Here is a 12,622-nt window from a genome sequence, read left to right as displayed (position 1 = left end):
AGTAGGAAGGAGGCAAAGGGTGAGGGGGGTGCAGGTGAACATGCAAGATTAAAAGGAGCTGCTGCATACTCTACTTCTGCCATGAATTTGGTAGGTCCCAACCCGTAGGACACTGAAAAGTCTTCAGATGATATAAATACAATTCAAACCAGAGGGCAAAAGGTTCTATTAAATGCACTTCTTATGTAATGAACCTGGAACATCTCTTAAAAACCTCATTTCTGCAAGGAACATATCCTACCATGGTTCTAGTTGCTGGCAACCTGCTTGCAGCTTCCTTTACTTGATCTGTTGTTCTGTCTTGTTTAATCTTCTTAAATGCAACCTCTTTTCAGCAGAAAATGCTGTATTTTATAAAACTGTGTGCATATTTATGGCACTAGATGAATTACAGTATTATCTTGTGTTTTGAACCATTAGTTTCAGAAACTGGAAAAAAAAAGATTTTTTGAAACCCTTTTACTAAGGAAAACTTTTATTTAAACTGTGCAATCAATCAGTATTTAGACAGCAGTTTCATAAACATTTGGCATTTAAACTTCTATTCATTTTTGGCATGACCTTTGGGGTAGTATATAAACAACCCTGAAAAAAAGAGAACCAACACACTAGGTAACAATTACTAAAATGCTATAAAAAAGTAAAACAAATCCACATTATTAAACAAAATATTTTTAAAAAGACATGAAAAAGGTACATTCAAAATCAAGGCAAACACTAGCTTCCCTGGTACAATGGAATTCATAGAGCTGATCCCCTGAGTCAAATATAAAATTAATATAATTCAGCTCCATCCTCCATTAGCAAGTCAGCTATTGCTGCCCTTATAAAAAAAATGGCATATGGAGTGAAAGGACCCAGAACACCCACAATATGAGATACATAACTGGCTCCTACACTTACAATTCATTCACATCTTTAAAAAAAACAAGTAAACAAACAAAAAAGCCAAGAAACAAAAAAGCCAAGAAACTAAAACAATATTTTTGTATAAAAAGTAGGTTTCACATACAGTCAGTCTTTACTGAAAACACCAGGCAGATGCAATGAAGGTATATGCAACAGTGTAACATTTGGCAAATTCCTAAATGGGATCAATTCACTGCCAGTATTATTCTCTGAGCCCTGATTCAGCAAAACACTTAAACATGTTTACACCTGTTTAGAATAAATCAGCAAATGATCTATCAATGGAAATCTAGAGAAATTCCACAGAAATAAATAAAATCACTCAAATTTTTTACCAGCAATGCTAAGAGCAGAATTTGGCCTGGATTCAGTTTGTTAACACTATGCTAACATGAGACAGGTGTTGCTCACTGCATTTAGTTTGCAGATGAATAATGTTTTTAAAATGACATTAAATTTAAGTTTCATGGAAATGTGGTTTCATGGAAAGAAGAAAAGCATTTTCTTGCAACACAATGCTTCATGTTAGCTATACAACTGTTAGCTTTCAGGTCCTCGAGAGTCCAGTCTTGCTCCTCTTGGAACTACTTGTTAACAGAAATTCTAGAGATCCAGCAGCTAAAAACAGAACACATTTTGCATAATAATTACTTTAAAAAGATTATTTTCAAAATGTAGTAGCAATAACTGTATTAATGGCACTACGGTTAACTGGAAATACTAGAAGTCAATGGAATTGGCACTTACCTATCCCTGAAAATGAATTTAATATGAAGTACCTGCTAAAAACTGCATAACTTTTAAAATAATTTATCAATCCTATTCCTATGCATATCATTAATGCATTGAACTATCATTACTGAGATAAATATTGATGACTGGTATACTGCGAAAGGTACTTAGAAATACCTTGTGAACATGGATCAGCTGTGCATTTCATATGCTTCTTCCCTGCAATGAACTTCTAGCTTTCCCAACAATTTTAAATATTTGGTAAAAGAGTAGTTTAAATTGGCAGTAAGAAAAACCCCTCTGTGTCACCTGCCAAAATGTCTGTTCTGAATTTGAAAACCTGGAATGTATACCCTAGGTAACATCCCATATACCATCTCAACATGTATTAAGGTAGATCTTGCTTACTGTTGCAACAGAGCATATGCAGAGCAACTTCATTGGCCTTAGTGAAATTACACCAATGTAACATGTGCAACTAAGTTCCGTCTGTTATTTTCAAGAGGTCTAGAAAAGTCTTATACTGCCCTTGATTCTTGCACACCACTCCCACAAATGTCAGAGTGAATTCTGCTGCCACAGTGTCTCTTTGTAACAAATGCAGTGAGCATGAACTTGCAGCTCTTACTCGTATTTCACTAGCATTTTGCCTGAATAAGGATTGCCCTATGAAGTAGCAGTACTTCAGAGATGCTGAAATACAGTTTTAAGATGCAAGTCTGTTTGTTTGTAAACCTCCTGAAATTAATGAGGCGGTACTGGCCCGACCCTGTACCCATGAAATGAATGGGGATCCTGCCACTGACTTCCGTGCAAGCAGGGTGAGCACCTGAGTGAGGCAAACAGGAAGTAATGGGATAAAACTACAGAACAAGCCAGGAGTGTTACATATAATATAAATAGGTGAGGAAACCTCATAATACTTTCTTATTGTTGCAATCCCCGAAGTTTAGGGAGCAAAAAGTCAGTAAACTTTGTCAAGTTACATATGTTAACAAAAACAGATCTATAAAAAAGTTCAGTTGAAGTGCAAGCGGAAAGCATTTACCACTCAGCTTAGACTATGCTAGGACACTGAAAAACTCACAGAGCTCATGAAGTGGACTGGGGGGTGGGAAATCAAACCAACAGCTAGGGCTTTGGATTTATTTCCAGAATGGAGACATCAGCACTGCTGCTGAAAGGGCAATGTGAGTGCTAACTTGGAAATTTAGTAAACCCAGCAATCAACTTCTGGATCTTCTCCTGAGCATTTTTATACTTAACCTTTTCAAGTCACATCAACTGTTTTTGTCTTTGTTTTTTTTAAAAAAAAAGAAGTATGAGGATTACACATACAGTCATTACATCAGCCGTGGTGCTTTAGTTCTTAATAAATTTAACAAAATTAATTCATATGGTATAAACAAAATTCCTTATTTTTGTTCCTCTTCCGAAACATATTCAGTAAAATTCATAATTAGACAATGGATAGTGTTTTCTTATCTCCAGTACCCAGGACACAATCAAGAAAAAATGCTGGGTAGCCTGTGATTGTTCTGCCCGTGAAGTTTCATTGGGTATTTCTATGGCAAATGGTAAGGATAAAGCTTGCATACAAAAACTGAAATTTCTTTAAAAGTTCATACCCTCAGCTGTCAAAATAATGGCCTGAATCAATAATATCGCACCTTTATTAGACATTTTAAGAGAACATTTGCCCTTTGCACTTGGTTCTGCACCCAGTGGGCTAAATGGCAGTTCTGCTATTGATTTTAATGTGAACAGTTCTGATGCACATACAGTTTGTGTAGAAACTACTTTGATCACACTGGGCTTCTTCTGGATCATAAGAAAAGTAGTTCTCAACAGAATTTTACTTTTGTGATAAAGCTTAAATTAAGCCATAGATCTTTGTTAGGATCATTTTTTCCCCCACAGTAACAAAGTAAATGGCTCTAAATTAGTTATGATAAAGGCGAGTAGATGAGTGTGAACTGGGTTCTGGAGATGCACATTATATTTGGTTGACAAAGACAAAGCAAATGAAATGGAACAATTTAATACCTAACTAAATTTGCTTATATGCTGAGGTAACCTTAAATATCTTTGGTTTTCTTCATTTGCTGATAAAAAGTACTTTGATAAACAGCATTATGGATGTACTGTTTTGTAAGTTTTTTCATCTTTCTGGCTAGTGAAGCTAAAACCCTCTAGCAGACAAATAGAATAGAAAACTGTACCCCTCTAATTAGCCATAACTTCTGTAGCAGGTCTTTGGCAGAAGTAGTTGAGGAATAAGTTTTTATGCCTACAAATGAGAATGCTATATCAGTGTATCAGTACTTACAGCAAACAAATCTTTGGAGAAGAAAATAGTTACCCTTTGCATATCAGCCCTTTTTGAGTGAAACACTAAGAAATGAAACTAATCTGAAAGATGAAGTATGAAACTTCATACTATGGTTACATATTCTTACCTAGTTTGGGTGAATTCATACTTTTCTCTAACTAGGAACAGTATTTTGCTGTACATTAAACAATTTGCCTGATGCGACCAAAAATAAATCTTTGGTGAGAAGGTTTTTTTTCCTTCAGCAAGTAGATAAAAACTGTTCAAAAATATTTTATCTAATACTGTAATGTTGAAGAACTACATGCTGAAGAAAAGAAAAAATTTACACATGCAAATCTTTGGAGATATTTGCTGGTAAGACGTTATTACAATTTTCTTTAAAGGCTTTTGTAACAATAAGGTAGTTAACAATTGTAGAAGCATACAGCTAATCTATGTAATCAACTACTACAATCAACAGAAGCCCTATTGTTTTTGATTAGTAACTACTTATACAATAAAATGTATTCAGCTCTTCAAACCTATAGTTTTCAACTAGTTCAATTATTTATTTATTTTTTTTGGAAAATATGCAGCTTTCTTTTTCCTACAGAAAATTCTTTGGTACAAGATTATTATTTTAAAGCCTTTAAATCAACAATATTATGAAAAGGTAAACACACACTGTCTGGTACAGAACTAGCAAACAGTTATAAGCTAAAGATCTACAGTAACTACAGGCCGATTCATGAAAATAAAAGCAGGTGACCAGGGCTTATAGATAACTTTTGACACAAAGTAACCACCCAAAAGTCATTCAGACCACATCTAAGTTGAAATCTTTGCCCCACTGAAGTGGATGGGACTTTGATATGAACTTAAATGGAGCCAGGTTTTCACTTGAGATGTATTTCACAACTTTACATTTTTCAAATTTTGAAAACTAAGAACAAATGCCGAATTTTCTTTTCTTTTCCTTTCTCTTTTACATTTAAATGAATGGGGGCAGGGAGAGAAACCTATACATGAACTACTTTATAACACCTGATGAATTCGGCCTCTCTCTCTCTCCTATTAAAAACAAAAAACATGATACCCTGTCAGTTTGCCCCACACTTCTGAGAGGCAGCTCAAAAGTAACAAACTGTTCCCTGAGTACAGGAAAAAAATAACACTAGAATAACTTTAAAAGGAGGTAGTATAAAACAGGAATTGTATGGGTACAAGGCAGTAGCAACATTCACCCTTTCACAGACTCTTCAACTAAAGCTCTGGCTATTTCACTGTCACTGGACGCATCTACATGAGATGTTTACTGCACAGTAGCCTTATACCACTGCGCGGTAGTGTGCCGGTCAAAAAACGCGCTAATATGCTACTGTGCAGTAAGTGTCACAAAAAACCTGTGCACACTGGCGCTACTGCACAGTAACTGTAGCTACTGCTTATTTAGTTGGTACATCATTAAGCAAATACTAAACTAAATGCGCAGTAACTACTCTGCATTAATGAACATGTAGTTGCACCCACTGAGACCCAATTAAGAATTTTAGATTGGCATGTGGGTAAAGTCACTCCCTGAGCTAATTTTTTTCACTGACAGCATCCTAGAGGAGGCAACAAATAGGACCACATTTTAACAACAGCTCTGAGACGTGATGCAGTGCTACAATCACTTATTGGCACTCAAACACTAGGTAAAAATGAACTATGGATGCTAACCTGACAATACAATTTATCCATAAGTTCTAAGCAGCATTTAAGGCAACTTTTTGTACTCCGAAGCAACTTTATGAATATTAAGAAGGCATAAGGCAAAGCAGTAATTTTATAATATATAATGAAAGGCACCGTTGCTATGAAGTACTAGGGTACTGGAATATTTAGCATTACTGTCTATTGTGTGTATTCTTTTAGACATTTTTCACTTTGTCCAAGCTGGCTGGAAAGCTGAATTCTAATTCATTTCACTAAGCTTTCTAGCATTTAATCTCCAGTAAAGGGGCAATGTTATAACTTTGTAGGGAACCCAGCATATCCTAGGGCCCTGTGAATGTAGTACACATCCTGAAAGCAATGGCTGGAATAAGATTGTATGGAAAAGGCACTGTCCTAGGCAGACTGGGGCTTTTGTGGCTATAACAATCAAAAGGCGCAAAAGGCATGTCCAGTTACTTTTTAAAAACTTGTTATGGGCATCTACTGTATCTTTTAAAGAATATACTCCATTAATCCCATACTGATGCATAACAGTCCCATTATTTTCCTCATTTAAATCTTAGGTCCATGGTGTTGATTCATATTTTATCCTCCCAGGGTTCCCTCTTTTTAAAGTCAGAGCTTCAGCTAAACAGTTGTTCATCTACCTATACAACTCCTTTGATCACTCATGCACACGCACACAAATACACACACACACACACACACACACACACACGGCCAAAAAAGAAAAAAAAACTACTAGGAAGTATCATCTGTTATGTAGCTGAAACCAACTATAAACAAAAATGAGGTAAAGCAGTTGTTCAGAGTTCACCACTTGGCAAACTGAGGTAGATAGTCAGCAAAGGGGCCAACAGCCTTCCCTTTGCTCCAGTGATAATTTTTTTACTCTGGTCAGAAATCTTTACTGTCCTTTCACATTGTTACCCATTGAACATTCAAAATGAGTGAGTTTAAAAAAATACAAACAAAACCAAAACACATTCACCAGAAATATGGGATCACCTGATGGGTTGTCAGGCTTCCCACAATAAACTTTGGCTCCCTGTTCATTGTCCTTCGAACAGACATACACAGCAAGGATGTCTGGCATGACTATTAGGATGGGTATGTCAATTTTGTGCCATGGACTGTTTCTGAAGAGATGAGGTAGGACTCTGGTCAGTAGCTAATGGCACAGGAGGCTCTCTGCAGTTACTTAAGACAGGGTTCACATTCACACCTGAGTCACTGCCTACAAAAGAACCAGATGTGGGTGGGGTGGTACTTATAACAGAAGAAAGATGTATTTCGTCGTTGGACTCATGTGAGAATCTTCCAGAGTCTCCTGTCTCATGGCTTCCTTCGCTGTTTGCTGAATGCTCTGTATCAGCTACAATACTGAATGGCACCTGGAAATTAGATTGCTGGCCTGGGGAATTGGGGGAGTCATCTTCACTGAGCAGCACAGTAGTGCCTGGCTGATATAAGCACACAGCTTGGACAAATCTTCTTTGAGGCTGGATAAAAACAAGGGGAGAAAGTGGTCACTTAACTTTGGTTACACAAAGACAATGAAGAACTTTTTGTTGAACTCCTTGCCCTATTTGGCTGAAGTATCTATAACAGCACTAGCCGGGAACAATAACCTGCAAATACCTCCTAAAGGGGAGGATAAAATGGTACAATCTCAAGTCTCTCTAATGTTTCCTCTGCAGTACTGGGTGAAATAGTCCCTCCTAGCTAACCACACATAACTGAGGTTGATTTTCATTGAGGATCCTGTCTGATTTTTATAAATTACGTTTGTGTATTCCACCTCCCGCCATAGATCCTCTTTCATGTAACATTCACAGGGTGGCAGTAAATCTTTTGCTCAGAGATGCAATAGCAATATGCATGCCAACTTTGGACAAGCTTTAGCTTGAAGGGTAGGTATAAGAATATGAATTTATGGAGAATCCCATATTTCTTGACTATGAAAGAATATGCAAGTCACGATTCAATAAGCATAATGAGCTAGATCCTCAAGTATAAACTGGCATGGCTATGTGGATTTACATCAGCTGGGGCTCTGGTCTGGTGACTTGATTATTTTACACTCTCTTTTATCCCAAGAAGTATAGTCAGAGCACCATCAGAGGAGCTATTCATTCCTGACTTTGAGTCTTCTCTAATTCTATTGTATTTACTTGAATATGAGATTCCACCCCCCACAATCAGCATAAGGAAAAAAGCCCCTCATCTCAGATTCACGTACAAAATGGAGGAGGGGGCAGGTTGCTGCTGCAGCTCTGACTCCTGCCCCCTGCTTCGTTTCTCCTCTGCAGCTTTTGTTCAACCCCCACACTTCCTTTCTGGTCGGCTTGAATTGGGTTCCCTTTCTGTCATGGAGTACATGGAAACTGTCCCCTGCCCAGCCAATCAGTGCTGGGGCCCAGGGCAGAGGCATGATCTGCTATCTGCATGCCTCTGCCCAAGGAACTGGTGCCCATCGCAGGGGCACACGGATAGCAGATTTGGTTTTCCCGGGCCCTAGAACTGGCCCCGTGTTGCCTCCATGGAGACTGGCCAGGACGTGCACAGGTGGAGCACCTGACAAGGTGGATGGGATGGGGTTGCAAGCAGGTAGGGAGCAGCATCCATGAGCAGGACAGGCAGGAAGGGCTGGGGCTGGCATTAGGATCACGGGGCTGTGAAAGCGCGGGGGCCAGGGCTTGAGGCAGAGCTGCAAAGCACTTATGGCACCACCCTGCCTGTGAAACTGGCATCTGTCACAGGGATGTGCAGGCAGCGGATCATGGCTCTGCCCTGGGCCCCAGCCTTGTGCTGGCACTGTTCCACAGCCCCAGCCCCAGCCTGCTCCCTGATGCTGCTCCCCGACTGCTCGTGGCCTCATCCCACCCACTTAGCTGAGCGCACCCTTCTCATGCAGTTCCCGGGCTGGTCTCCATGGAGACCCCACCCACCTGCTCTGTCTAGCATCCCAGACAGTGGGTAAGAGGCAGACAGGCCGGGGTGCCTGAGCAGTGGGGCTAGGGCTGACAGCAGCAGTGAAGACTGGCAGTGGCAGCTGGAAGGAACCATCTCCGTGGGGGCTGCCAGGAAGCGAGTCTGGCTGCCACAACATCCCAGCCCAGCTGCACACTGCGGGGTAGTAGGATCAGCCACATTCACCATGGCTCTAGCTGCCCCCCACACCTGGACCAAGGGACCTGCTATGGGCTGGACAAAATCCTTTGGTGAGCCAGATCTGGCCTGCGGGCCATATTTCCCTATCCCTAGTCTAACAGTAAGGGGAAGGGTGCAAGAGGCAGAGAATGGTGAGTAGGGGGAGGGGAGCGAACAGAGGCTGTGGCAAACCGAGGGTGAGGGGGTGCTAGTGGCGGAGGGAGAAGGGCAGAAAGGCTGCAGGGGGAAGAAGTGGGGGATGCAGAGGGCAAGGGGTCCCCTGAGCCCCCGTTCCTGGAAGCCACCTGATCCTCCCAGTCACTATTTTCCCTGCTGTAGCAGTGGGGAGGATGAATTTAAGACAACCCTCCAATAATTAGATTCTATACCTAGGAAATTTCAACAAATGTATAAATCAGGGTCTACTTGGATTCAAGTAACTACAGTAATTTCCCTCTGTACACAGAGATATTACTACTTATTTACCAACCATTTTCAGGATAGCGAGAGGATTATTTAAAACATGTATCGAGCACTTTGCAGCTACAATGTAGAAAATCTTTTACTTGTTCACAAAGTGCAACCGATTTTAGCTTAAGCAGAACAACTGCTTAACAGTACAGAGCAACACTGCACAGCAGTTTAGGACAGGAAATAAAAAATAAATCCTCCACTTGTATTTATAAGGAGATAGAACACCATCATCACAAAGGTTTAGAAATCATTCTGATAAAAGCTAACCTATTTCTAATGTGTTTAAATAACAAGTCTAACCCTCTTTTCTGGTAACAATATAAAATTATCCTAGGGGCTTGCCTGTTCACACTCATTTGGGTAGGTTACCTCCTCCGCCTTCACCTTCTTTGAATCTTGGAAGAACAGCCACCTTTTCTTGTAGCTGGTCTTTGTGACAGGGCCATAACTGTTAATAATCAGATCAGTCCCCCCCTAAAACAGAGAGAGAGTATATTGCTTATTTAAACCGTACTGGTAAGAGGTTTTTTTTCCCAAAAGTACAGCTCACCGGTCACACATCCTGTTTATTCCCATTAGCAGCTCACGAATGACAAAGGGACTGAATCAAGTCTGTCCACTCATTTGTTTTCTGTGGTCTAATATGCACAAAATACCCAAGCATAATTCCTTTCCCTGTGCCTTCGATACCTGGAATTCCTCCATCCAAGCTGTACATCAGAAACATCAGAGCAACTGATATGTGGCAAGTTCAACCTACCCTTTTAACCTGCTATAATTTGTTCATCTGTTCATAACTTAATAGCTATATAAGTAATGCTGGTTAGGGTATTTAACTTAGTGGGACTTAGATTTGTTTAGAAACCCTCTCTCCCTGTCACTGGATGTCTACAATAGAATTCGTGAGACACCTCGGCTGCAACCAGACGAGCACAGACATGTGATATGTGGCACCGCACCATACACTGTACATGTAGGCATTCCCCTCACTGCTACTTTGCAGTGTGGGGGTGGGGGTTCCTGACCCCAAGAGATCCTGGGGTCAAAGAAACCCACACCAAAGAAAACCGCTACCCAAAACCACAGCCTGGCCAATCAGAGCCATGCTCCAGCTGCCGGCCAGGTTTCTTACCATGGTTGTAGCCCCAGGAGGCACCCCAAGTAAAGTTGCTGGAGGCAACACAGTTGCTGGTCCCAGCCTCCCCTACCACCTACCCCATCCAAGGTAACCTACCACACACAAGATGTGCTGCTGTAACCTGTCCCCAGGGAAACAAATGTCCACGCTCATCTGGACATGTCCCTAAAGGGTATTTTAAGCTATAGACTCTCACCCTCACACGCTGCTAAAGCCAGAATCTGGCACTCTTTAGCACACAGAATACATATTCAGGCAGACTTCAGGCAGTTTAGCAATGCCACTGCATTGCAATAGTTGAGGTTGTCCCACTTCTGAATGCTGATTATTGTTATTGATTAACATATTTCAATGAAGGAAGAAGGTCACAAAGTCTGTCAATTGTTTCCATAGTCATATTTCTACCTTAGAAGCAAAATGAGGCTCACATTACCTTAGCATCAAGGAAGCTGTTCCCCACTATCATTGGCAGTAAGGATTCTTCATTCTCTGCAATTCCTTCAATACTCTTCCCTGCCTCATTAGCACTGGCTAACGAGATGCTGGTATGTGATAGCTGGTCCGTACCTTGCTGCACAGGTTTAGGAGCAGACGTTTTCCTGTGCAATATTAAGCAGGAATATAATAGGCTCATGGAAGAAATACATAAGATCAATTTACAATAACACCATATTCCCCTAGTAAATCATAATGCACAGGCTCTTAGTTTATAATGAAAGAACATTTCCTATGATTAGTAACATTATCTAGGAAGAATAAACAGTTACGAGAACAGGGCTGCTCTGGTACCCAAGTATGGCTAAAAACAACCCTCTCCTAAACTGTGGGGAAAAAATAGTCTAAGGGTCTCCTGGGCCAAACAGTCCATTGGAGCAGCATGGTTAAAGTGCATTAGTGTCTACAGCCAATTGCACAGAAAGGAGTGATGCAGTTAGTATTACATCTGACTGCCTTTGACACTCCAGCACAAATCATTAGGTACCTACTTACAGTTGGGTTGCCTGGAGGCAGTCTTTGATATCAGTTTGGAATCATACTCAAACTTGCACCTCTAGAACTGTAGTGAGGCACTTTAACTACTCTGTCACTGCAGTCTGGCTCTACTGTGACAAAAGCATGAGATCATTTATGCTGAACTGGAACACTTCATAAAAAAGCAAAGTAACTTAAAAGTCCCCAAGCTCCAAACTTGCGGGCCTAATTCACACCGCAGTTAATGATATGGGCTGGACAGTGACCTCCACCTGCATAGCTGCAAAGCAACTGGAGCAACTATAACTGAAGTCCACTTCTGAGTTCTTTATATCTTGAGTTTGCAGAAGCTCCTCCCCAGGAATACTGTGGGGCTGAGTTTGTTGACTGGGACTGGGCAGGCTACAATGTAGTTCAGGGGGAGCTGCTGAAAAATACTGCAGAGACATCTCTGAATCATGGGGATTTCCATTTGAAAATATGATTACTAACTAGATTACTAACTCTTCAAGAAGCATGAACTCCTCTCTGTGCCTCCTACCCCCTCCATTACAGAAAGGAACTAGGTAAAGGTGGGGAAAAGAAAATACTCATCAATGGTATGACAGCGTGAAGTGAGGCTGAATACTCTGTGGTAGAAGAGTACGCTCTCAGATGGAATGAGATGTCTCTGACTGCCTGGTTTCACAAAGGAGCAGTACTTTTAGAAAGTACTTACATCTTCCATAATTAAAACATACCTGGCTTTACTGCGGTAGATCAAAATCAGGATGCAGATAAGAATACAGGTCAGGGCTATACACACTCCAACAACAATGCCAGTCATTGATTTCTGGTCCAAGTGATAATAGCCAGAATAAGCTGCAGTATAAAGAGTCACACAGCACTTAGACTTAGAGTCACCCCTTATGTATATGAGAATAAATGCAGTTACAGCCACAGTAATATTGACATTTTCCCTTTAAATACTCTTTTGCAGACTTTTGCTATTATACATTTTTACATTTCTGTTGGAACAAACACTTTGAATATTAGGCTTATGAAATTCAAGCTTTTTAACCTGGGTAGTTTCATTAACTTGTTTTTCATAGATTTCATAGACATTAGGGCTGGAAGGGACCTCGGGAGATCGTCGAGTCCAGCCCCCTGCCCAAAGGGCAGGAAGTCAGCTGGGGTCATAGGATCCCAGCAAGATAAGCATCCAATTTACT

At 40.6% G+C, this 12,622-nt stretch overlaps 1 protein-coding gene across 1 annotated transcript in view; it reads right to left on the bottom strand.

The window, feature by feature from the left end:
- Positions 1 to 3,837: 3,837 nt before the first annotated feature.
- The window catches only part of PRTG (protogenin), a 122,755-nt gene continuing 113,970 nt past the window's right edge, over positions 3,838 to 12,622 (bottom strand). The window contains exons 16-19 of the mRNA XM_019533528.1: positions 12,152 to 12,272; positions 10,873 to 11,038; positions 9,671 to 9,775; positions 3,838 to 7,176 (exon numbers count right to left, since the gene is read on the bottom strand). Of these exons, the coding sequence (XP_019389073.1) occupies positions 6,790 to 7,176; positions 9,671 to 9,775; positions 10,873 to 11,038; positions 12,152 to 12,272 (779 nt within the window). The 3' untranslated portion in view covers positions 3,838 to 6,789. The remainder of the gene's footprint in view (positions 7,177 to 9,670; positions 9,776 to 10,872; positions 11,039 to 12,151; positions 12,273 to 12,622) is intronic.

The sequence above is a fragment of the Crocodylus porosus genome, unplaced genomic scaffold, assembly GCF_001723895.1.
Source record: "Crocodylus porosus isolate Cpor-Errol unplaced genomic scaffold, CroPor_comp1, whole genome shotgun sequence".
NCBI lineage: Eukaryota > Metazoa > Chordata > Crocodylia > Crocodylidae > Crocodylus > Crocodylus porosus.
This window is presented reverse-complemented; position numbering and strand designations above follow the sequence as displayed.